Below are 25,006 nucleotides of genomic sequence, written 5' to 3' on the forward strand. Positions count from 1 at the left end.
GCAAGGCACATGTTTCCAAGCAATGCAATTCTTGCTTTTTGTGACTGACGTGGAGGGAAAATTGCATTATTTGCTGTATCTCAATTGATGTGCAAACTGATGTCACAAGCTGTAGTTGCTACTTTCTTCCATTTACTTGGAAACAGATACACAGAGTGACAGCTTGCTGTAATCACCCTGCACTATCTTCCACACATAGGGATGATGGAAATTACTTTATCAGTGGTTTATGATATGTGTTCTGGTTAGTTTGGTAATTGGAAGATAACAAATTACCATGTAAACAAAGTACTGCTTAGCAAAGTGTTTTTCTGTTGAGAACACAAAGCCATACACCGTATTGTTGTACCTAGTGCTCCACTGGCTAGTCATGGAGCATCTTGAAAACTCAGGAGTTAATTGCAGGGAATTCAAGATTTGTCAAACCAGAAATAGTAAAGGAAGATTCTAACTTTATATGCTGGTGGTGAGAAGTGAGTAGCTTCTTGTGATAAAGAAGAAATATGTTTGAAACACCCAATAAGAGTCCCAGCTCGATGTGGCAGCAGAGCCAGGCCTTGTTTGCTGTATTCCTTTACTCTCTTCCCTTTTCTTGTGTCTTTTTCTATAAAGGAGAGACCCCAGCCTCACAGTGTGCTCTCCTTTGGATGCTGAGAATTTGGATTTGAATCTCCTCAGGCAGAGGATGGAACCAAACTGGGGGTTCCATACCTGGGACAGGGACTCAGTGCATGGCAAGGGGCGAGCTTTAAGAAGAGTAGGACTCCACAGTTTAGGTACATTAAGGCCAGGCATCATCTGGTTGCTGTTACAGACTGAGACTGAGCTCTAGTTTCCACTTAAGTCCCACTCTAGATGCTGAGATCTTTCCTGAATTCAGTCGCAAGAGTTGATTTGTTTTTAAACATCTATGTTTTTCAGCGAGTTGTCCTTCCCAAGCCAGCCAGGCTGAATGCCTGATTCCACATGAAATCTGAAAGAATTATTGAGCTTTAGTCTGAGGGAGCTGAGCCCTGAAAAATCAGCTCTGAATTTCCTTAAAATGTGCTCTTTTTGCTTCTTTTAAGTGTAAACCTGCAAATTCAAAATGATACAAGTTCATATATTATGCAATGAAACAGAAATTTGTTGCGTGATGGTCATTTCTAATTAGATCTTGAAAGCATTATTCTGTGGAAAATGTTTCATCCTGAAAAAAAATCCTCCCAGAAAACCCCAAACCCAAACCTGTAATTGGAAAGTAAACCCCAAACATTCTGAAGTTATTATTTCCACCCTGTGAAGAATCTCGTAAGAATCTCTGGCAATAAAAGATACAAACGGCTCAGCCTCCTGCTGCTGAGGAGGGTAGTGATATCTGCCTTTCAGTGAGAGAAAGGAAAACCTTGGCAGTAAAGTGGATGCACAGCCTGTCCAGGGATGATCTGCACAGAGACTTACAGTGGTTTAAAAGTCCTACAGAATCCCTTGGTCATATTAGTGTGATCTGAAGGTATTTGGCCTCCACCTGATCCCTCTGCTGACACGATCTGTTTTGATGTGGGGGCCAGAACTCAAAGTATGTATATGTGATTTGATTTCCCATAGCTAAATGGAGTAAATATGAATTAATGTCATTGTGTGATTACTAATTCTAAGCTGGTGATGGTTTCTTGGGAAGGTACACTTAGTAATCATCCCCATTTTGACATTTCAATGTCTGCACCAACAGAAGCTGCTTTTCAGTATTCGTAGCTAAGAAGCCCCTTGCTCAGTTCATTCAAAGCTGTTCCGGTGTGCAGCCTGACATCCTTGCAGACACGCAGGGTTAGGGATTTCACATCCTTATGGCCCTTTATCCCATTAAACAAAGATACAGGGAAATATTCCTGTTATTGCTAATGTGCTGTAGACAGCTTAGAGTTGTCCCTGAAGTGTGCAACTGAGAAATCACATGTTAAACATGATTAGATTAATGTCATTGTGCATTTAAGCTCTTTCAGAATAATAAAGTTAACTTGTGTTGATGTTGCCATACACACTCAATGTACAAGTGTTAGTTTTGAGTATTCCCAAAACAGTCATATTTCAGAAATGTAATGAATCGATAAATGTTTGGTTTGTAAAACTCTTTCATCTTGTGATGGGTAGCAAAAGATGTTTCAAGTGTCACCCCCAAACTGGCATGCAGTGAACACACTGTCCTCTGATCTAGTGAGATAAACCCATATGAGGGTGGGATGCTTCAAAATCTAAGCTTAATTGTACTTGGCACCTGGATGTAAGCAAGGAGAGTATCTCTTTGTTTCATGCTTTCTCACCTAACCTCTGCTTCCCTCTGCCAAAGCTCTTGACCCCGTTTCTGCTTCTATCTCTGGGGATCCCAGAGAGGTAATTGCAAAGACTGTGGGGAAGACAATGCTGTCTCATGATTGCAGCATGGATTCAGATGTTATGTCTCTACTCAAGTGGTTCCTACTACCTTATCTTTTAATACAGGTAAATACACACAGTTGCTTTGTGGAAGCCCTGTCATGTTTAACTGGCACAAACACTCTTTTTCTGGACACTTTGGGTGTTGTTTGTAGGTTTTTTTTCTATTTTTCACAGCTGCCCCCTGTGCATCTCAGAGAGTTTTCCTGTTTGCAGGAGAGTTTTGTGATGCAATTGGAGGCTATCAGAAGGATTCAGATATCTTACGTATTGAAAGTAAATGTGTAACCCAGATGATTTACCTTTAGTGTGTGAGAACACTACGAAATATTCCTGGCTGTCTCAGTTTATCTGAGCACATGTTTCTTGCAGTGATTTATTGGAAGATGTTAATGCATGCCTTGCTTCAGAGGCTCTCTTAATGTGAAAAAAACTTCGCTTTGATACAAGTCCAAATGCTGCTCATTCTGTACGAGTATACTCAACCACAGAGGCTAACAAGGCATCAACTGCAGCCAGACAACTGTGAAAGAACATTCCTGTTCAAGGCAGATGGAAAACACTGGTGTGCAGAAAGGCTGAGTGGTTTTGGAAGTACTCTCCAAGCATCAAGCAGTATGTGTATGTGCTGTCTTTTTTTTAATAAACTCTTGCAGTACATAACAGTCATAGCATCAGTTTAGCATTATCATATTTGAGGGACAATTGCTTAGACCTTTGCCAGTGTTGACGGTGCCATTAAGATGAAGGTGAATGCAGTCAAGAAATTACACACAGTATGAGCCAACGGTCTGAAATGAGTTTTCAAAAACCCCTTAATTTTGGCCTGTTTCTAGCAAGGGAAGTCAGAACTGGCAAAGTCACTTTCTTTTACCAAAGGACTGAGTATCGAAACTGTGTCACATTGTCCCAGTGGTGCGATTGAGGAACTAGCATTGGCCACTCTGGGAATTTCATCCCAAGATGCGACAGGAGGAGTCTTAGTGGAGCTGCCCTTGGTTGTGGCAACATCCAGCGTGGCCAGGGGAAACTCTTTGAGGAGAATTTGCAGAACTGAGGATTTCCACAGAAAATTGAAGGCTGCTGCACTGATTCCTGTCAGGCAGAGAAATTCCTGCCAGACCCTATTTGTATATACAAATCTATTGGGTTAGGCACTTTCCTCCCCTGTCATTCAATCTGCCTCCTTCAGTGATTTGCTTTAAAATCTGCTTTAAGGTATGAGCAACCACCACTTGCTGTGAAGTAAAGCAGACTTGGAGCTGTACCTTACCAGCTACCCCACATGAAATGCCCATGAAGACCTCCCAGGGGACATAGACTGAAAACCAAACTGCAAATGTTTTGTCTTTCTCTTGCCTAATGCTGGCAATCAGAGCATACTCTTCAGAACTGGAGAGGTGGCTTTCAGGGAAGAATGATCCCAAGGCTTCTCTTCTGCTTGACAAGCAGTCCCACCGTTAAGCTGTGACCTCAGAGTTGGACCCTCCTGCATTAGGAGACATTCACAGTACTTAGGAGGCTAGCTCTACCAAAGGCTAAAGTTCTCTTTAGAGGACTTCTGCTTGAAAAAAGAGAGGATATGCTGCTTGGACCAGGCCAGTGCTGCTTCTGTGCACATCCACACCTCCTGGAAGCTGGAGAACTTAAAATGGCAAAGAGTGAGTTCAGATGGCAATTGAACACAACATTGCACTGATCACCATTCGGATGTAGATACCTGAGTCCACAACCCGCTGGAGGTACGTGAGCTGTACCCTTAGGTGCTACTTCTAGTAAAGTATTAATGTATATGCATATAGATCCTAATGCAGGTATTTAAAACATGCTCTAATTAAATGAGGTTTCTGTACAGTAACTTGCCCAAGACTGACACCTACTGAGACATACGCAGCACTGGCTAGCATTTTTTGCATCATCAGTATCTCACTACATGACTATAGCAGCTTAATGCTAATGTGCTCAGGGATCCCTGTAAAACTAAAGGCTCTGTCTACAAATACACCAGCCTAGTGGAAAGGTGGTGTGAGACACAGTTCCTGGGGACACAGAGCTATTAGTTCATGTTCCCTGGGGGACTGGTAACCACTCTAGTTTTGCTTCAACATATGATGAAGTCCTTCTTCCCCACAGACAGCTGACATCGGATTTTGCACGAGCACCAGTCACTTCACAGCAAACTAAAACAGGCCCAAAATGTAGAAAGTAACAGCCCACTTAACCCTCACCAAAATAGTTTTGAAAGCAGCAAGGCAGTGGAAGTTTCCCCTTTTCTTGTTCCACAGTCAGTGAATGTTTAGATGGAATGAACCAGAAGAGGAAATACAATCTGCTAAAAGTTGAGACCTGGTGAAACTGAATCCACAATAATTTAATGTTACCACCATCCCCTAAGGAAGGTCAGTGAGAAGACAGATTAAATGCTTCTGCCCAGATAACACAGGAAACAGGGAGACCTGGAGGTTTTCAAGAGACAGGATGCTTCAAACCCATTCCTCATTATTTGTATGTTCTTTGCTAAGGCTGTAGCAATAGCTTTCTTTTTAAAGGAACAGTTATCAACTACCGTTGGAAGCTGTTCATGTCAGTTAAGATTAATAAATAAAACACCCACAACAACCCTGAAAACCCTCAGACCATGATTTTATTTTTTGTCAGTAACAGATTATCAGCCAGATGTACAAAAAACCCCACCAAACCCAAAACACATTTATGAGATCCCCTAACTGCGAGATAGGAGGGGCTGCTAATTGAATATGTGATGCCCCGCACAAAAGGCTTAGGAAGGAAGTGTTCCGCAGAAGGGGACTGTACCTATTGAACTGAAACACAGCATTTATCCCGAAAACAAAAAATTGTAATTATCCCTTTTAGTTCAGTACATTCTTGTTTCTGCAGTGATCTTTACTGAAAGGACACCTCAGGGACATGAACAGAAACACTCACTGTTCCCTGGTTTCATTAGCTGCTTCTTTGGCCCTACCTCTTCCAGACTATCTTATCCCCACGCTACAGCTGCAACGGAGTTACGCGCAGAGCCAGCATATTTCAGATACTGCCTTGGAAGAGGGTACAGTTGGCTTCGGTTAGCAGCTTGGTACTGCGTGGCAGGCAGCCCCATGTGAGGAATGTCACACAGTGAGAGCAAAGACCTTCCCAGAGGCACCAACCGCTATGGAAGGAGAAGAAAGGAGAAGACCGCTGTTTACTTCCCTGCTCCTATGACCAGGAACTGTTCAGTCAACATTTAATTGGTGTAAGACCAGCAGACTTTCCTTGCTAAAGGAGACACTCCAAAGGCTGATGCAGTACATGATTATGTGGTTACCTAAGCCTAAGGTCTTTAAACTTTCATGAAAAACATTTGTTATCTAAATGCACTTTATTCTTAACAGGGTAGTTAGAATGCTATGGGTATCCCTGATTAACATTCCCATTTGCCCTTGCAGCCACAAGAAGTCATTTCATCTTGCTTCATCTGACAGTGATCAGAGGCCAGGAAATTTTACTTCAAGGTTTGTGAAAATTTGATTTTTACAAAACCAGGTGTTTCTGACTAAAGAAACATCTCTGCAAAAATGAGTAAGAGGTCCAATGAGAAACATATTTCAAATCTGGCTCAGCATAAAAACTGTGTGGTTAACTGAATTAGCAAAAGTAGATCTTTTTTTATGGCAGGTAGAGCAGGTGGTGTTAAAATTCCTCCTCAGCTTGTCTGGAGCGACAGCGTTTCAGATCCATCAGTCTCTCCACAGTGTCTGCAATTGTGCGCTCACCATGCACCTTGTTATCTCTGGTGCGGATGTTAACTGTTCCACTTGCCTTCTCCTTTTCACCAACAACTGGAAACAATACAGATGCAAAGGCATGAATTTAACATTTAGCAAGCTCTTTTTTCTTTCCCTATTCCTTTAAATCTTAGGTGTACTAAATAAAAATTCTAAAAAGCTTACCAACTAACACATCAGTTCCTTCTCTGCCCTATTCCCAGCTGCCCCAGCTTAGACCTGTAGCAGCCAATAGCCTTATTTAATCTTGTATAATTTAATAGATTTTAGCATGCTATGAACAGCACCTTAGCAAAAACATGGGTAAAGATAAAAGTAAACTTCGAAAGTCCAGCCTGACTTGTTATTAGAGACAAAGTCAAAATGAAAAATAAACACAGAATCATACAATCAACCAGGTTGGAAAAGACCTTTAAGATCATGAAGTCCAACTATTACCCAGAACTGCCAAGTTCACCACTAAACTGTATCACTAAGGGCCTCATCTACACAGTTTCTGAACACTTCCAGGACAGTGATTCTACCAGTTCCATGGGCAGCCTGTTCCAGTACCTGATTATCCTCTCAGTGAAGAAATTTTTCCTAATATCCAATCTAAACCTCCCCTCATGCAGCTTGAGGCCATTCTCTCTTGTCCTGTCACTTGTTACTTGGGAGAAAAGTAACCCCATCTCACTACAACCTCACTTCAGGTAGTTGTAGAGGGCCTTCTCTCCTCTGGACTTAACAACCCTAGTTCCCTCAGCTGTTCCTCATCAGACTTGTGCTCTGAACACAGATTACTCCATTAGCAAAGATTAGAAAGACAACATGACTAAATAACCAATAGCTATATTTTTATTTTACAGAGACAGCAAGACAGTTTATTGGAAAATCCCGAAACTATTTTAGATACAGATACCAAAATAACATACACATGTCTCATTACTAATACAAGGTTGCGTTTCTCTGGTATCCAATCTACATTCAGTTGGGACAACTCTTTGAAACAACCTCTGAACATAAATCGGGTGAGATTTCTTCTCTGATAGACTGATCGTTTCTTTTAGGTCTTGAAGATGAAATGTAGCTGTGTAATAGCTGTATCATACACTTCAAGTTTTAAAGAAGAGAATTTTATTCATGATTTTGCCAAGTATTTTCCTTCTACTGTAATGGAACCCAGACAGTTTTAGGGTCAATGCTAAAGCCTCAATTTACATGACATGACTAATGTGCTGCTTCAACTCACATACTTCAGGGTCAGTTTCTAAGTCTCCCTGCACCATCCTTTTGTGGAAGTCTTCTCCTACATGTACATGTATAGCTCCAGAGTGGATCACAGCTGAACGGACTGAAAATATGGTAATTCTTTTGCTACACTTCAAACAAAGAGCGTAATTTATTGGGGGGAGTGGAAAAAAATCACTTAATCTGCCTGATAAAAGACAAGAGATTTCATAGATGTCTCTACATTGCTGGCCAGAAGACAGCAAAGGTCTTTTTCTAAAGCAGCAGGAATGCCTTGGGCCACAGTGATCTCCTTTCAGTGACAGCTATCCAAGACAGGAATGCCCATCAGGTAGACGGGAGAGGCTCTCCGGAATGAAGACTCTTAGGAACAAAGTGACCTAAAACACTGACTACCATTCTCTGCATAGCTCACAGAAGATCAAATACCATAACCTATGTGACGAAATCAGCCAAGACAAGATAACAAATGTATAAGATAACAAAAATACATTACCCAAAATGAAGTTATACTGTGCTAGCTGAGCATTTCTGATCTTCTTATTCAGTGTGCACCCAGAATCTACATCAACATCTGCCATTAATCCAGCATCATGAAAGTGCTGCCTGACCTAGGAGAAAAAGCATTTAAACTGTCACTATAGGATATTCATGACAATAAACAACTTATGACTTGTAGACTTAAGCCAGCTAAGCTTATCTGACCCCTAAAACAAAGGCACTGCCATTAGCTCAGATGTTGGAGATGAGCTCAGTTCCAGAAATGAAAACAGGTCAGCTATCATGCAAATACACACACACTAAATACCTAAGCAGTTACGTGAATATCCAATGTTTTGGGCTGAACAGCAATTGGAGTTTGATACTGTAAAAGGCAGCATGATGGTGGATCAGCTTTCTGAGTAGGGAAGAGATTTTTTAAAATTTATCTTGCAGACTATTTATATATTGTGTGCTTGAAAAAAAATGCAGGTCTGCTGGATCTTCATTTTTCTTACTGCTCTGCAAGATGTGGGAAACTAGAATCTGAAGGGTAAGACAGCTTTTGAGCTAGAGAAGAAAAAAGTAAGCTTTCCAAAAATAAAAATCTTACAAGGATCAGCACTTGTTTAGGTGCCCAAAATCTATCTCAGGTCCACTTTACCACAGATCTACAACTTCAGCAGCTAAATGTCATTGTAAGATAAGAATGATACTATGCAATATGCAAAGACTTGTAACATTTATTTGAGATTAATACTCTTAATAACCAAATATCTCAACTAAACACAATATACTGAGGGAAAAAAAAAGGCAAGAAAAAAAAAAGCAAAAAAAAAAAAAAAGCCCCCAAACACATACTCACCTTTTGAGCATATTCATCACATGCTGGTCCCACTGGTACCACCATGACCTGCTGTGGGGACAGCCAGAGTGGCCTTCAATAAACAAACAAAACAAGTTTATAAAGCTTTCAGTATTTTTTCAAGACTGAAAAATCCTATTAACAGATAGGACTAAGATCTGTTTAAGACACTCATAAAGCCAGCTACTTAGATTGGGTTCCGAGGTGATGACAGACTTATACTCATTACAATTTATTTCCTCCAGAGAATGAGTGTCAAAGAACTGCAGTATAGACAATTACTTTCTGACCTGAAGATTCAAGTTGTCTTTACAACAGGCAACAAATGACAATTGAATTGTTGAGCTTATTACTAACTAATCATGGGAAAACATTTACTTTTAAATCTTGCTATAGTCAGAGGGATCACCCCCATCCGGTATTACAGTACATAAGGTAAACAAGATCACCTACATAAATGAATTTTCGCAAGGCACCCCAGCTGCAAAAGCAAAGTTGAGATACACACCTTGGGCAGATAAGATGCATGCAGCACCTGCAAAAGTGGTATCATGTAGAGGCTATCATATCTAGACTTATTTAATATCTAAGGACAGTGGTTCAGAAGGATTGCCCTGAAATATATATACCTACAGCATGTCTCTATAGCAAGCAGGTACAACAGACTGTCTTGATTCTTGCATGCTTGAGGCTAATTTCTCTTCTACATAAAACATTTGCTCAAACTGGAATAGTAAATCTACTTTTCAACATTACCATTTGCCTCCATAGTTTTCAGTTAGAATGGCAATCATTCTCTCCACAGATCCCAAGATAGCCCGGTGAATGATAACTGGTCTTGTCTTGTCATTGCCATCATGGCTGTGAAAAAAGATGAGGGTTTTTAAATGTAAGGTTCTTTCCCGGATGTAAACTTCTGCCTGTAAGTGACAGGAAAGCTGGATTACATAGCTCTTAAAACCATCAGCCTCTGTGCTTACCTGACAAAGGTGAGGTTAAATCTGACTGGCAGCTGGAAGTCAAGCTGGATTGTAGCACACTGGTGGTAGCGGCCAATGGCATCTTTAATCTGAATGTCAATCTTAAAACCAAAAAGACAGAAACTTTTACTACAGTTTAAGATGCAAACATGTTCCTCTGAAAGCAAACTCATTGTTTTAAGATGGAAGGTTTCACTCAGTGCAGAGGAACTGTATGTGGTTTTAGACAATATAGTTTTACTTCAGCACACATTAGGATTTAAATGATTTGCAGGTTCTGATGCAAATCACGTCAGAGCTAAAACCAGGGTGAACATGTAGAGATACATTAACTCAGACTACTTTTTGTGAGTTTCAGTCTGGGACTTTAATGGGCCTCCTCACTGACAGAATTCCGCAACACAGAAGTGCAAAATTAGAACTGAACATGTATCTCCAAAAACGTGACTTCTTTAAACTCAAACTGGCAAACTTACACTCCTGTTTCATGCAGTATTTGAATACTCTGTAGCTAATGTTATACATTCAGGGCATGAACATGGGAGATCACTTACCAGGGGAGTTCATCTTAGTGACTGACACTTGTTCTGTACTATGACTATCTGCGATCAAGCCTATTCTTTCATGACTTACACTTTAATCCGAAATAGTTATGATACAAGTTAGACAAACAGATGGATAGAAAACAGTAGATTTACAATGTCCTGACCTTATTCATTTACAACACTGCTCTCTTACTCATCATTTTGCCAGTATCGCTGTATGCTGGAGTTGTGTACCTTATTTTGATTTATGTATCAAACAGGTCAACTTTCTGAAGTTCTAAATGTCTTCCAATTTTGCATTCAGAAAGCAGAGCTTATCATAGTTCAGCTAGTCACCAAAAATACTAAATTGCAACCTTCTTTAATTTCAAACCACTCAGTTACAGAGTAGAAAAAAGTCCAATCCAAGTAGTTTAAGTTTCTCTAGATATAGAGCTTAACTGAAAAATGGAGCTTTAACTACTTTCCATTAAAATCAGTGCAAAATACTACATGTTTGCTCACTTTACTTTGGGTAGGGTGTATTAGGAGCAAGTATAAAGTTAATTAAGGTTAAGAAAGGTTCCTGATATTTGCCACCTTTCAAATCAAGTTGATTCAAATTGCTGAATGTAAAATGCAAACAAGATTATGAATGATTAGCTGCTATAATATATTTCACCTACAACCCACAAAATGAAATTGATCTAATTACCATAAAAAGAGAGAAATCAGAACCAGTTGATTAGATGACTGAATGTAGACACAGACACAGTGTAGGTTTATTAGGGAAAGATTTACATATAATTTTGCAAGGCTGTGTGTCCCTATGCTCAAAGGTATCAGGGAATTTCTAGAAAGCCCTAGTTAACTGAGGAGACAAGCCTTAAAAACCCCAACAAAACAAAAAAAAACAATACAAGGGGCTTTTAAAAATACCAAAACCCACCAGCAACTCAACACAGCTACAAAACTATGCCAGTAAAAGCAGTATTTTTCAAAATAACTGTTTAACCAGAAAGTTTTTTTTTCTCATGACTTGCGATTCACTTACTACCCAATGGATTATTTCTCATGCAGCAACTGCTCTACTAACACAGCTCCAACAGTGCCACCTTCTGTTCATGTCTCCAACTAAACTTACCAGCTCTGTTTAAGCAGCTTACAAATGGTTTATACATGTAAATTGGGTTTAAGTGAATGTTAAGGCTAAGTGAAAGCAAGGGTCAGAGAGGATTACTTCTCTCTCAAGTTTGTCAGAGTTTATGTATCTGGAAAATCACAAAACATCAGCCAGGCAGCATTTTAAAATGGTATTAGGTAACTACAAGGGAAAAAAAAAATCCCTTCTGATAAATCCCAGCTCTTTGACTCATCCAAACAGAACAAAAAGTATAACCCAGCTGCGGGTTAGTAACACACCAACCTTAGGTCCATAGAAAGCTCCATCACCAGGGTTTAACTCCCACTTCTCACCAAAGTCATTGAGGCTGTTTTCGAGTTGCTAGAGATAAAGAACACATACACTCAGTGTTTCTCAATCATTTGCTGTCTTTCCATGTTACAGCATTACGTAAGCCTGCTACCACAGATATGTGACACTACCAAATTTTCAGTACTTCTCAGTTACTGCTGCAACTCATTTATTTTCTGAAAAATAAAAGTTTTGGTAGAACCCCAGAATTAAATAAAATAAAAATAAAAAAATAAAGTCCAAATTTAACAAATAAACAAAAAAGAATTAATCCATTAATTTATGAAGAGGCCGAACAAACAGTGTCAGCTAAGAGACAAGAAAGCTTTATGTTAGATTCAAAGTTTGTAGATAATATTGAGAGGGGATCAATCCCAGTACACCCAGTATCTATTCCTGCTATATCTTCTTCTTAGCACTGCACCTGCAGGAGTTAACCCCATCTCTTTCATCATGAAAGCAACTGTACTTTTGGAAAATGGCGCTATTACAGAGACCGCCAGAATTGGCTCTCCTCCTCCTTTGTTTTTTTATTATAAGAATATACAAAGAAAGAGAGAAAGAAAGAGAGTGGTAATTTGATTTTGACATAGGAGATTGCTTTTGTATGGAGGGTAAGCTATTTACAGCAGCCAGACTGAACTGAAGACTGTTATTAAAGTAATATTGCTGATGCCCAGCTGTCGCTATAGTTCCTAGAAGCCAGTATGTTCTTACAGGACTTTAAGCTGCAGCCTTTCTTTTATATAAAAAGTTGGTAAAACTACTGTTACCTTTTCAGCTTGATTCCACACTTCAATATCCCCCAGGTACTTTTCAGGACGAGTGGAAAGATTCAGTTTAAAGGAAAATCCAAAGACATCATACACAGTGCGCAAGAACTCCAGACAACTCTTAATCTCCTCTTCAATCTTTATGAAAACAGGAACAGAAGTCTCAAATATGGAAAATCAGTTATTCTTTTTCTTATACCTGACTTCATTTAACAGTAGCCCATACCTGCTCTATAGCACAGAATATGTGAGCGTCATCCTGCTGGAACCGGCGTACTCGAGTGAGTCCCGTGAGAGCTCCAGACAGTTCATTGCGATGCAGAACACCAAAATCAGCCAACCGCAGTGGCAACTCACGCCATGATCTTGGGCGATGATCAAACATAAGGCTGAAGGAAAAGTTTATTAGTTGAAGCTCATCCAGAATCAATTTCTGCAAAGAACAGACAGTGAGAAGCAGCCAGTACCTAAGCAGATGCCCATAACGCCAATGATATAATCTGAATACAGCCATCATTCACATCTCCTTTTGTCAGGGGAACAAACGCAGATAATCCTTTTATAACCAGTATGCTTCCCTCAACAAACAGAGAGAAGATAAAACAGTTCCTAAAACTCAGCATTAAAACCTGAATGCCTAAATTGACACAAAATTGACAATGACCCAGTATCTATTTTGGATATCCAGGTTTTGTAGTACCACGGTAAGCTTCAGCTCAAAACCACAGTCACTGTAATAATGGAAAAAATGGTATTTTTCAGTGTCTCAAAGAGAGCATGTAGTCAACAGGACTCATAATTACATCACTCCTGACAGCATGTCACATCTGGATACTGGAAGACCTCTTTACAATTAAGCAAGCAAAAGAAACAGGATTTGTGTGTTTAAATCAGCATCATCTTTGGTGAACTGGATTTGCCATGTACTTACCAGTGTCCTGGACAGTTCATAGGCTTCAGAGCAAAGATTTCTTTCTCGACTTCAAAGGAAAACATGTTGTCACTGTAATGCTGCCAGTGCCCCGAAGTCATCCAGAGTTTGCTGTTGAAAACATTTGGAGTAACAACCTCCTGGAATCCACGTTTTCGATACTCACTCTGAAACAAAAGACCCAGTACACAAAATAACTATAATGACAGAATTACTGAAGTAATGCTACTTAGCCTTCAACCTGCAGCCATAAAAATACAAACGCTGCCCTAAAAAAGTCCCTGACTTGAGGGAAGAAGAGGCAGAGGAGAGTAAAATTCAAGCTGGACATGCCAGGATACACCCCTTCCACCAGCACCACCCTTCCCCCAAACAACTCCTCTGTAGTAGACAAGAAGAACAAGTTTCTTCCCTGCAAGCAAAGCAGCAGTCTGTAATTACTCAGTGACACTTGACAGTACCTTGCAGTGCTAATGTACAGTAAAAGGACAGACTCTAAATAGTACAAGATCAGGATTTTTTTTTTATCCCTACACATAATTTCATAATAAACAGTTCTACAGAGTGAAATTTAGTAAGCTTACTAAAACAAATCAATATGCATCAGTGGGACAACTGTAGTGTAAGCTTATTGCTACTATTAGATGTTACAGAATTCATACTGTGAAGTATCATTATCATAGCTTTAACTGCAGGTGTAAAGCACTGATAAAAACATAACTTTGTAGAGACTGTGACAACACCAATTCAAAGAAACCAGGTTTCTTTAGTTCCATAGCTTACAGAATAAAAGATCCAACTATCTTGAAACACAGAGCTGTTCCTACTGTTAACACGTAGCATGCTGTTATGTATTTTTCTAAACCTAAGCAATTTCTTCTATAAGAAGCTTTCCAAAAGACCTTACCCGGATGAATTCAATTAACGTGTTATAAATGTAAGCTCCTTTTGGCAAGAAAAAACAGCTACCAGGGCTGAGCTCATGAAAGAAAAACAGTTCTTGGTCCTGCAGAAAAACAGATTTGAGAAACTTAGTATTTTACACCATCTTTTCATTTAACATTCACAAGTTAATTATTACTGATTTGGCATCACTATTCAAAGTTTGGGGGTTTTTTTTGTTTAAAAAAAAAACAATACCAATAGATGAGATGAATTTTCACTAGTATTTATTTCCCCATCACTACTTACAGAGGAAGGAGACTGTTCAGTTTCCAGTTTCATTAATGATGCTCCTAAACTTTGCATTTATGTGTAACTCCTAACTGTGCCCTCAGAGCTCCCTTTGTACTTTGGCAAGTGATACTTAGTTCTGCTTCTGCAGCTCTTTATAATTATTTGCACATGAGCTCAATGCGTCACCTGTAGTTGGCTGTTGTGACAAACTATGCACATGCTTGTGGCCTGCACATATAGTCAATTTTTCTGTGTATTTCCCTGGTGTACTAGCAGGAGACCTTGTAACAGTGTTCAGGACTATTAGCTGACAGGCATTTCCATCTAAAAAGCAAACCCAAAACCAAACCAACCAAAACCCCATAGAAATGTATTATAAATCCTAAAGTCACACAAAAAAGAACTGTGAGTGAACAGGCTGCAGCAGACAGTGTAGGAATGAGCACTGCCTGCAAACACAAGAGCTCTTGTTTTGCAGACTGAAGTGTCCATGTTCTGTTCTAACTGGTATGTGGAAGAAAGATGTCAACACGTTTAAAGCAGCAAAAGGTTTAAAGAGAAGTTATCCGCTTTAAGATTTTTTATGATCTTTGAGAGAAAATTACGCAACTTTGCAACTCAGCTAAAAATACAGTTGTGTCATGTCTTGATTGTGGCAGCACATATAAACTGTATTCAAGATCCTTCTTGTTAAGGGGCTTCAACCACATAGTGTTTGTGAAATACATTAGCAGAAAAACTCTCACCCGCCCAATTTTTCTGTGATCTCTGCTTTTAGCCTCCTCCTGGAATTTCTCCCACTCCTTCAGCATTTTTGCATCTGGGAATGAAATGCCATAGATCCGCTGGAGGGATTCCATATCAGCCTTGCCTTCCCAATAGGTAGAAGAATTCTGCATGCAAAAAAATAACGAAACATTGAAGAAAAAGAGGAGCCTCCACATTTTACTACTACTGCATGCAATTATTAATAATCAGTATACTTAATGTAGAACAACTAAAGCATAAGGAGAGTTTTAATCTTACGTTTATAGCACTGATCAAAAAAATCCAAACTGAGCAGGTGGTTTCAAGCTGTTGTTTTTTTAAACCTATTTGCTCTATTTTAGCCACCCTATTACAACTATTTATTCAGATTCAGCTATAACCATCAGCTGAGCAAAAACTATAAATGCTAATTGATAGAGTTCAGCCAACCCTTAAGCCACACTCACATTCCTATCTGTACTGGAGTGTAGGCCCTGAACACCTACTCGGGCTTCGCACCACCTGAGTATCATTCTAGAATGCAACCCCTTCCCAGTTTGTTGCAGTGAGGTTTTGGCCAGGCTACCCATTTCACAGTACATTCTTGGGTACGACACCATCCTGTGGCTCAAAGACAGTGATGCATTTTCAGTGAACACATTTGTCTAAGCAGTTTTCAGCACTTACCTTATGAATTTTTATGGTCTTTATCTTGCCAGTATGTCTAACATGAGGCCCTCTGCATAAATCTATCAAGGGACCACACCTACGAGTAGGAAAACATGCATTTGGTATATTTCACCCCAGAAAGATACATCCAGTAACATTATGACGCGTAATTACCTGTATACTGTTGTAGTTGGAGTAGTGACCTTCTCATTCAGGATACGACACTTGAATTTATTATACTGAGAAGAAAAGCAGCATACATATTTATTATCTCCTTGTTAAGCAAAAGGACAGCCAGCAGTTTAAATTACTTACAAATTACTTATTACAAATTACAAATTACTTACTGATACTCTGCTGTACCAGAAGAGGATTATAAAAGACAGACAGAAGGACAGTCAAGTAGGGGAGCAAGCTGCCCAGACAGCAGGTTGTACAGTCTCCATCCATACGTGTTCTGGAGACCCAACTGGAAAAGCCTTTAGAAAACTGCTCTGATTCTAGTGCTCACCCCATGCCCTCTGCTTAAGATTAGACGGGAGACCTACGAAGGTACATTTTGACCTAAATGCCCTCTGCTCTCAAGAGACCCCACCTGAAGCACTGCATGCAGTTCTGGTGTCCTGAACACAAGGACAAAGACCTCCGGGAGCAAGTCCAGAGGAGGGGCACAAGCATGGTAAGAGGGCTGGAGCACCTCCCGTATGAAGATGGGCTGAGAGAGTTGGGGCTGGTCAGCCTGGAGAAAAGAAGGCTGCGTGGAAACCTAAGAGCAGTCTTCCACTATCTGAAGGGGGCCTACAAAAATGCTGGAGAGGAACTCTTCACCAGGGACTGCAGCGGTATGACCAGGTGTAATGGATTCAAACTTCAACAGGGGAAGTTCAGGTTGGATACAAGGAAGAAATTCTTTACTGTGAGTGTGGTGAGGTACTAGAACAGATTGCCCAAAAAAGTGGTACATGCTCCATCCCTGGCAGTGTTCAAGGCCAGGCTGGACAGAGCCTTGGGCAACATGGTCGAGGGTGAGGTGTCCCTGCCCATGGCAGGGGGTTGGAACTAAATGATCTTAAGACCCTTTCCAACCCAAACCATTCTATGATTCCCCTGATGTCCTAACAGTGAAAATTGAGTAATGTCTATCTCAGGAATGCTAGGTAACTTTTTACAGCTAGGTGCTAAAGAGGAAGGATCAGCTTTTAGTGTTCCCTGGACCTCTCAGAAGTCCTTATTCTAAAAAATGTTCCGTGAAGCCTTCTGAATGCACCACCACATGCAATAGTATCACCACAGCACTTTGCCAACACAGCAAATATAATACAGACATACAACATAACTGCACATAATATATTCCTAATCTACATCTGTGGGAAATAAAGAACATGGTGTCAGAGATTTTGCCAAGGTCACATAGGGGAAGAATGAGAATTCTGCAGAAAACCTACTGCACATTCCTAGGGTTTGTTTTGTTTTGTTAAATACCACAAATCAGCTTATAAAAACATACCACCTTAAAAAATTTAACCTTCCTCTACCACTAAGAGAAATGTGTCTAAAGTTACGAATACTTAAATAAGTGCATGATGCTAGAAACAACCTTCTGAGACAGCCTACCTTGAACATTTCAAGCAGTGTTTCCTTCTTAACTTCCAGTCTTTCAAAAGCTTGTTTTTCCTTCATTATCTTTTTGCATAAGGTTTCCAAAGCAGAGAAGTCATTACTTGATACACCCCTAAAATAAATACACACACAACAGTGAATCGTTCTTGCTTTCACTTGCAATTTCTGATCCAGTTCCAATGAACCAGCTTGTGGATGGGACACACTACAAGGAACAAAGCAACATTCAGTAGTGCAGACGACTTTGTTCTGGGAACAGGAAGGTAACAGAAATATTGCTGTGATTGCCACTGCCTCACTCCTAATAAACACACAAAACCTACCCTTCCTCAAGGTACATGTCATAATAAAATCCATTTTCTATTGGTGGGCCATAGCACAAACAGCCACCATAGATTCGCTCCATAGCTTCACCCATTATATGAGCACTTGAGTGCCAGTATACCTAATGGAAGAAAAAAAGGGGATCAGTCAAAAACACACAGTGCATTTCTGAGTATTTCATTTAAAACCTGTTCTGAAACCCAAAATCTGCACCAAGTACCCTGCTTTCTAGGTTTTTTATGCAGATTCCACATTGAAGCAGTCTGCAGAGCAGAAGTCTCCAGGCCAGCCACACTCTCATCTTAAGCACCGATATATGCCAAAGGTAGCATTTCCACTGGAAAACTGTTTATAGTAGCAAGTAATTCTTATTTTCAACTAACACTGAAATGATTCAGTTATTCTCAAGAAGTCACGAAACTAATTCAGAAACCTTTTTTTTTTTTCCTATGAACTTCAATCAATCAGCTCTGCATGAAGACCAAAAGGCGCACTTTTAACATAAGGCTGCGGTCCTAATTTAAAGATTTTGTGCACAGGAAATGCTGCACTGAAGCACAACATTTCAGTTACAAATTATAACCCGTCTTGTAGTTCATCTGAAGCTTTGACAAATTAACACTGTATCTATAGGACTTAACATCTGCTTTTATTTGCACAGTCCAGAAAAAATTAATCTCACAGGAGCCATCATTTTGCCAGTATAAAAACCCTAATTCTGAATGCAAGAACTCTGTCATGGTGTGACTGACAGCTTCTTGTACCAAATGATTTTTTCTGAAAACAGTATTGACAAATTTTCTGGATATCCACATTTATCTGAATAAGTAGCCAAAATAAAGTATGAACTTTGCATGTATGAAGTAAAAACAGCAGCCAACTCAGTGCTTTTATGATTGTATGTACATTTGCACTCAGTATTGTGTTCAAAGTCAGTGCTGAAGAGATCAGTTCAAAATAACTACATAAATATAAAGGTTGCAAATATAAAGTTTTAACAAGAACAGACTTGACATAAACTACAGCAACTGCTAGCAGATGTGGCTATAAATACACATCAGAATGTGTATAATCTGCACTACTGCAATTCCTTTGTAAGGAACCAATAGAAAATGCAGAAGTACACAGCAAACCTGTTCCCTCATCATTATCTTCTGAACATGGTGAAGATGTAAATAACTACTCTAGGCTAAGCTTAATGCAAATCCAAGGGCAATCAAATTTGGTAGAAGATACTCACTGCTTGAGCCTCTTCATCTTCAAACTTAAGCAGCTCCAGGGTACAATCCTCCTCCAAAGGACGGTCTAGATCCCAAACTATCTTGTTCACTTTAGCAATAACAGTGTTGTCAGCTAAACCCTGACTATAGAATAAATACACAGTATATCATATTTTGAAATTGGCAAGCAGAAGTTTCCCAAATTCACCACCCATGCTGAGGAAGGTTTTCAGGAGTGCTTAGAGTAGATACAGTGTCATAATTTAAATAAAAGCGTAGTTTAGCATGTCTTTAACATTCATGAAAATCCTACTTGTATCTCAAAGATGAGGGAAGAAAACTGCTGTATACTTGACATCATACATTCATTAACATATCTGACTTAGAGACAGTCACATCAAAGTACTAGCCTGACTTCAAAATCCCACAGCAATAAAAGAGCTTCTCTTTCAAAGATTATCAAATACCATTTCTGATGTTGTAACTTTACAGTTTTATTTCCAGTAAACAAAAACCCCTTTCCTTGATCCCAAAACACAAAAGCAAGAAAGGTTCCAATGACAAGGCACCTAACCATGAAAAGAAAAAAAAAAAAAACCAAACCAAAAACCAGCATTTCATCTCTAGGAACCACCCAGTTTTTTGTAATTTTAACTGTCAGGGTGTCCAACTTCTATTGTTCAAATCTTGCACACAGCAGTTTGAGTAACGTGGAGATGTGCAATGCATGGGTAACCCCCATGCAAGAAAAAATGAAATAAATGAAAAATACTCCTACTGTTGACTCCCTCTGAAATCAACTGAAACATCACACAGCAGTCATCTTCCCTAGCTTGATGCAAAATGATTTGCAAGTGCTAGTAAATTTAGTTAAAAATTAGTTCTTCACAGTGAGGGTGGTAAGGCACTGGAACAGGCTGCCCAAAGAAGTGGTAAATGCTCCATCCCTGGCAGTGTTCAAGGCCAAGCTGGACTATGCTTGGGCAACATGGTCCAGTGTGAGATGTCTCTGCCTATGGCAGGGGTTGAAACTGGATTATCTTAAGGTCCTTTCCAAACCATTCTAAGATTCTACAACAGTACTTATGGGGGAAAATATGCAAGTAATTTGTGTCTAAAAATCCCAATTACATTCTTAAATAATTGTAGAAACTGTATCTTCAGAAGGCAAAAAAAATACACTCCAAAACTAAAAGCCTATTAGTTACCTCCTGCTTATTATATATAAGACACCTTGAGACGCCTTGAGATGAATTACTGAAATTATATATTACATATACCCTCTCAGCTACAACATGCAGACACAGAGCTGTCTGAAAATGACTGAGCATGTCACAGAATAGAATCATACCTAATTCCACAAGCGATTTGATAAGGTGTAGTCTTCCAAGATTCAGCATCAACTTGCTTGCCATCAGGTAATGTAACTTTAATGGGTTTACTGTCATTTGCAGCTCTTTCTGCAAGGAGCGTATCATGTTCAGCTTTAAGTTTATTGTACATCTCTAAACGCTCATTGATAAATGCAGGCCAGGGAGTCAGCTGTATATAATGAATAAAGACAAAGGGAAAAAAATTCAATAGATTATTAATCTAGTATCACAATATGTCAAGAAATGAAAACAGAATGGATGTACTTTTCACAAGCAGCTGTCACCTTACCTATACATGTGCTGTATCTAACAATCATTATTATTACAGATTAATGATACAGTATTAATGCTCTATTAATAAGACTTCAGCTTAACAAATATTACTTCTTTGAAATGTACCACTCTACAACTGTTAAATAAAGCACACATCTATTACTAGGCTACACAGTAGATTGAAAACCTCTTTAGTGAGCTACACAAGGACAAAAATAAATTTGAAAAGCCTGCAGAAGTTCAACATAAAACCAGATTTTTCGTATTAGGTCAAAGAACTGAGGGAACCCCTCTACTCTGAGCCACCTGCACAGGAACTGACACCAGCCTGCATAACACAGAATTACATCATGTCTATCAGCCTGGGTACAACCAAGACTGTACAGCTGTTCAGTTGGCTCAGGATTAGTGCTGGCGAGCAGCTGTCCCTCTCTGTACAGTCTGAACGAACTCTATTTACCCGCCATCAAGATGGAAAAGACACAGCACCTTACACTGGCTTTCCTCATTCCAGATACCCACTACTTACTGCAGCTTACCACTCAGGGCAAACAGAGGCACAGTGAAAAGCAGCTATGGAAATCTGAGCTGCTCTCCCATTGCACCAATACCACTTGGTGTAGGTAAGCAACAAAGTCACCTCCTGGCAGACTTGGAGAAAAGGAGTTACTCTAACACCAAATAAAAATACTCGACGGGGATGAACTGCAGCAATGCCAGCAGTGTGTAAGACAGCAACTGGGAGGCTGCATCTTCCAACCCCTCCATCCCCGTGGCCGAAAGGCAGCTCACCTCCGTCCGCCCTCCATCGCCGGCACCCTCATTCATCTTCTTTCCGGTCTCTGCCTTCTTTTCTCCCCCAGCATTTACCTGAAGAGGGCGAGCACCATTTCCTCACTCCAGCAGCTGCTCATACTACGGCGCTTTAGCCCCCCCTTAGCCCCACACACCACGTAAAAGACCCGGCCTCTTCGCCCCGCAGAACCGCAGCGCAGCTCCCTGCTCTTTACCTCCAGATAAACCCCACTGCCTTCCTACCCTGCTCCGCCGCAACCGGGGAAACCCCCGGCTACGAGGGCAGGGGAGGAGAGGCCTAGCTCCCTTCTACTGCCAGCACCCGTCCTCCGGACAGGGCTGCCCTCCCGTCCAGGCCTGACTCGGGAAAAAGGGCCCGCCCCGCCTCAGGGTAACCCCCGGTGAGGGGAGCGAGGGGCAGGCAGAGCCCCAGAGCGGGCCGCCGCGGCGCTGGGCCCACCTGGCTGTCACCGCCCGCCATGCCTGCAACACGAACCACCCAGCGAAGCGGGGCAGGGGCGGACGCGGCGCCGCGCAGGCGCCTCTCGAAGGCCGCAGCTGACGCAATTGGGGGCGGACGCACGCTCGGACCCGGGGCTGCTCGAGCTGGGCCGAGCCGAGCCCAGCCCCTGCGGCCGGGCCGGTAGGGCCGGAGGGCGGGGCCGTGCTGCCAGCGGCGTGTGGCCGAAGACGCGGGGCGGAGGTCTCCAGTGGGGCGTCTGGGCAGCTGAAGGTGGCGGAGCCCCTGGCCGCACTCCTTCGGGCGGAAAGTGGGGCCCGCGTCCTCACAGCGCTGCCCCGCTCGCCCCTGAGGGGGGAACACAACCAGCCTTCCCTCGACAGCAGGGCTGCAGCGCCCCAACAGGGTGGCAAGGGGCTGAGGGGCGGGGTGGCACTGAGGGAGTCCGCGGTGGTATTGCCCATGAGGCAGAGGTTCAGTCAAGGATGGATCAACCAATAGCACAAAACTAGAACAAAAATCGGATTGACCAATGGCTGATTTCCCGGGGGGGAAGTGGAAGAGGTTGTGAGGGAATTCTGTCAGACCTGGACTGCAGGAGCGTGTCTGCTTTGCTTGGCCGTGTCCTGCTGAGGAAAGATTCAGCATCTCTAAGAAAAGGATGTGATGTTCAGGCATGGCTTTTTGGTTTGTAACTCTCTTCCCCCTCACCCCCTGCTGTTGTTTTGTTTTTATATAATAATAATAAATAGTTTTCATATAGAAAAGTTACTTTCAGCACATTTTTATGGCGCTGTGGACTCCCAAAGCAGTCGGTCCCAGGGCCTGTGGTGTGTTAGTTTAGCAAAGGTGTTTATGACAAGATTCCATGTTCCAAAGAAATCACAGTATAGCTTCCTTACTTGGAAGGATCTCTTTCAGAGTCTCTGTCAGAGTGGCTATCTGGTTTGGGCCTCTGCTGTATGCGGAGCAACCCACACCAGTTCTGCTAATAGATGCTTCCTCTTCATCTGCAGCAATGATCTGGGATTTTAGAGTTTCAGTGAGCTAAAAAGTGCTCAGGTGGACATCAGAGCACCTCAGACTCCATGGATTTGGTGCTGCAAGAAAAAAGTTCAGGAAAAACTAGGCAAATTAGTATAGCTTTCAAATACTAGCTATGTAGCTGCAAAGGGCCATTTGAGAGAACATCACTGCAATAATTAATCACAAATTGAGCTTAAAAATAATGCAAAGGTTTATATATTTTTTATTACTGCAAATATTTATATATTTTAAATTAATGCAAATATATGTTTCAATATTAACATATTTTATTAATACAGTAATAAATGTATTCCTATACATTATACATTAATATGTATTTTTAATATATATATTAAAATGGGAAGGTGTAGTAAATATGAACTTGAAGACAGTATCAGAAGACCTGCATAATTTACTTGCCGTCTAAATGTAAAATATGACAGCATAAATATTGGCAAAAATATTTCTTGAACAGCAACATTTAATAAAATATGTAAGTTATAGCATAGTAATAGTATTTAGTGATATAAGGAATATTTTTAATATCTATATATGTTTTTAAAGAAGAATTTTTATATTTGAAATGCCTTCTAAAATCTTTTTGAGTGGAAGAATTACAACTAAAAGCACAACGAAAAAGCTTATAGTTAAATTATCTAAGCCAAAATGAAGGGAAACCTGGTAAAATGGTTTAAGGCTTTCGAAAGCAATTGTCCCTTACGCCAGCCGATGGCAGCAGCGAACCACGCTGTGCTGGTGAGAAACATTCTCGAGGATACTCGCAGTTTTAGGCGACAGGATTTGCGGAATAAAGTACGAAACTAATGGACTGTTTTAGTCTCTCTGAAGGAGCGTTATTAAAGACGTGTGACTGAACTCAACCGAACGCTAAGCCAGTGTAAATTGGTTTCAGTGTGCTTTAATGATTATCGCCAAGTGATCGAATGGGTGTTTCTGCTTCCTTTGGAGTTTGTTGAATAAAATGTGGTTGGAAAGTTTGATGGGAATGGCAATGTCATCTGGCTTATATTTCACTTAGGAAAATTAAAAATCCAAACGAAATGAAAATTAAAATTTAGAAAGTTAAAAGTATATATATATATATATATAAAAGTAATCAAGATTATTAAAAGGAGAAGAGAGTCAAAAATAGTGAAAAACAAAAGGTAAATGAACATGCAAGGAACTGAAGAAGGGGCTATTTTAAGAAAAAGTTTTCTTCAGGGGAATATTTAAGAAAAATATTTCACAGCCTGTAACACATTTACAGTAAGTGAAGTGCTACCAGCTCCCATTACAAAATCATGCAAATATGGAAACCTCAGCTTTGAGAATTGAAGGTTTTGTGCAGGTTTTTTTCTGTTTTGATTTCACCTAGAATGATACAGCAAAGCAATAGACTTCTCACAAGTCCAGTACAGCAGACTTAGAAAGGTACATTCAGAAATTTAGCCACGCATGAAGTGAAATAAATAAAGTTGACATTAAATAAAAATACCTATGAAAATAACTGAAGTCCTGATTCAAACTGGAATCTGCCAGGAAAACTGGATCTGAGCCGTGGCCTTTGATACTGTTGCAACTTTTGTGGCTTTATTATTGAAAGAAAATAGTTCTCTTTTTAGGAGGGTAAGAAAAATAACTGATACTTCATGCAAAGAAGGAGACCCGTTTAATTTGTTTCTATTTACATGAAGGGTTCATGTATAGCCACTACAGTATGTAGTCCAGTAGTCTTTGTGGTGCCAGCAGGTTTTCTATACCTACCAGGCATTATTCTGCTTCTTAGAGAAGAGATGCATGGTTATGCTTGATAGGGAGAAAATCCTTACTAACAGCAGAAATCCCACTGTCTTTTGTAAACTG

General features: G+C 40.4%; 1 protein-coding gene across 1 annotated transcript; it reads right to left on the minus strand.

Annotated features, from left to right (window-relative positions):
- Nucleotides 1-5,034: 5,034 nt before the first annotated feature.
- On the minus strand, nucleotides 5,035-22,221 carry TARS1 (threonyl-tRNA synthetase 1). Its single transcript, XM_065664115.1, has 19 exons — nucleotides 22,115-22,221; nucleotides 21,652-21,729; nucleotides 20,565-20,755; nucleotides 19,234-19,357; nucleotides 17,993-18,114; nucleotides 17,664-17,781; nucleotides 16,224-16,288; nucleotides 16,068-16,146; nucleotides 15,380-15,526; nucleotides 14,365-14,463; nucleotides 13,458-13,624; nucleotides 12,753-12,915; nucleotides 12,527-12,664; nucleotides 11,706-11,783; nucleotides 9,756-9,856; nucleotides 9,532-9,636; nucleotides 8,776-8,848; nucleotides 7,927-8,041; nucleotides 5,035-6,254 (listed from the first exon to the last, which is right to left on the minus strand). Exons 1-19 carry the CDS (start codon nucleotides 22,133-22,135, stop codon nucleotides 6,106-6,108), a joined length of 2,133 nt encoding a protein of 710 aa, XP_065520187.1. The 5' UTR covers nucleotides 22,136-22,221; the 3' UTR covers nucleotides 5,035-6,105.
- Between the last annotated feature and the right edge of the window lie 2,785 nt (nucleotides 22,222-25,006).

This window comes from Lathamus discolor, chromosome Z (assembly GCF_037157495.1).
Source record: "Lathamus discolor isolate bLatDis1 chromosome Z, bLatDis1.hap1, whole genome shotgun sequence".
Classification (NCBI taxonomy): domain Eukaryota; kingdom Metazoa; phylum Chordata; class Aves; order Psittaciformes; family Psittacidae; genus Lathamus; species Lathamus discolor.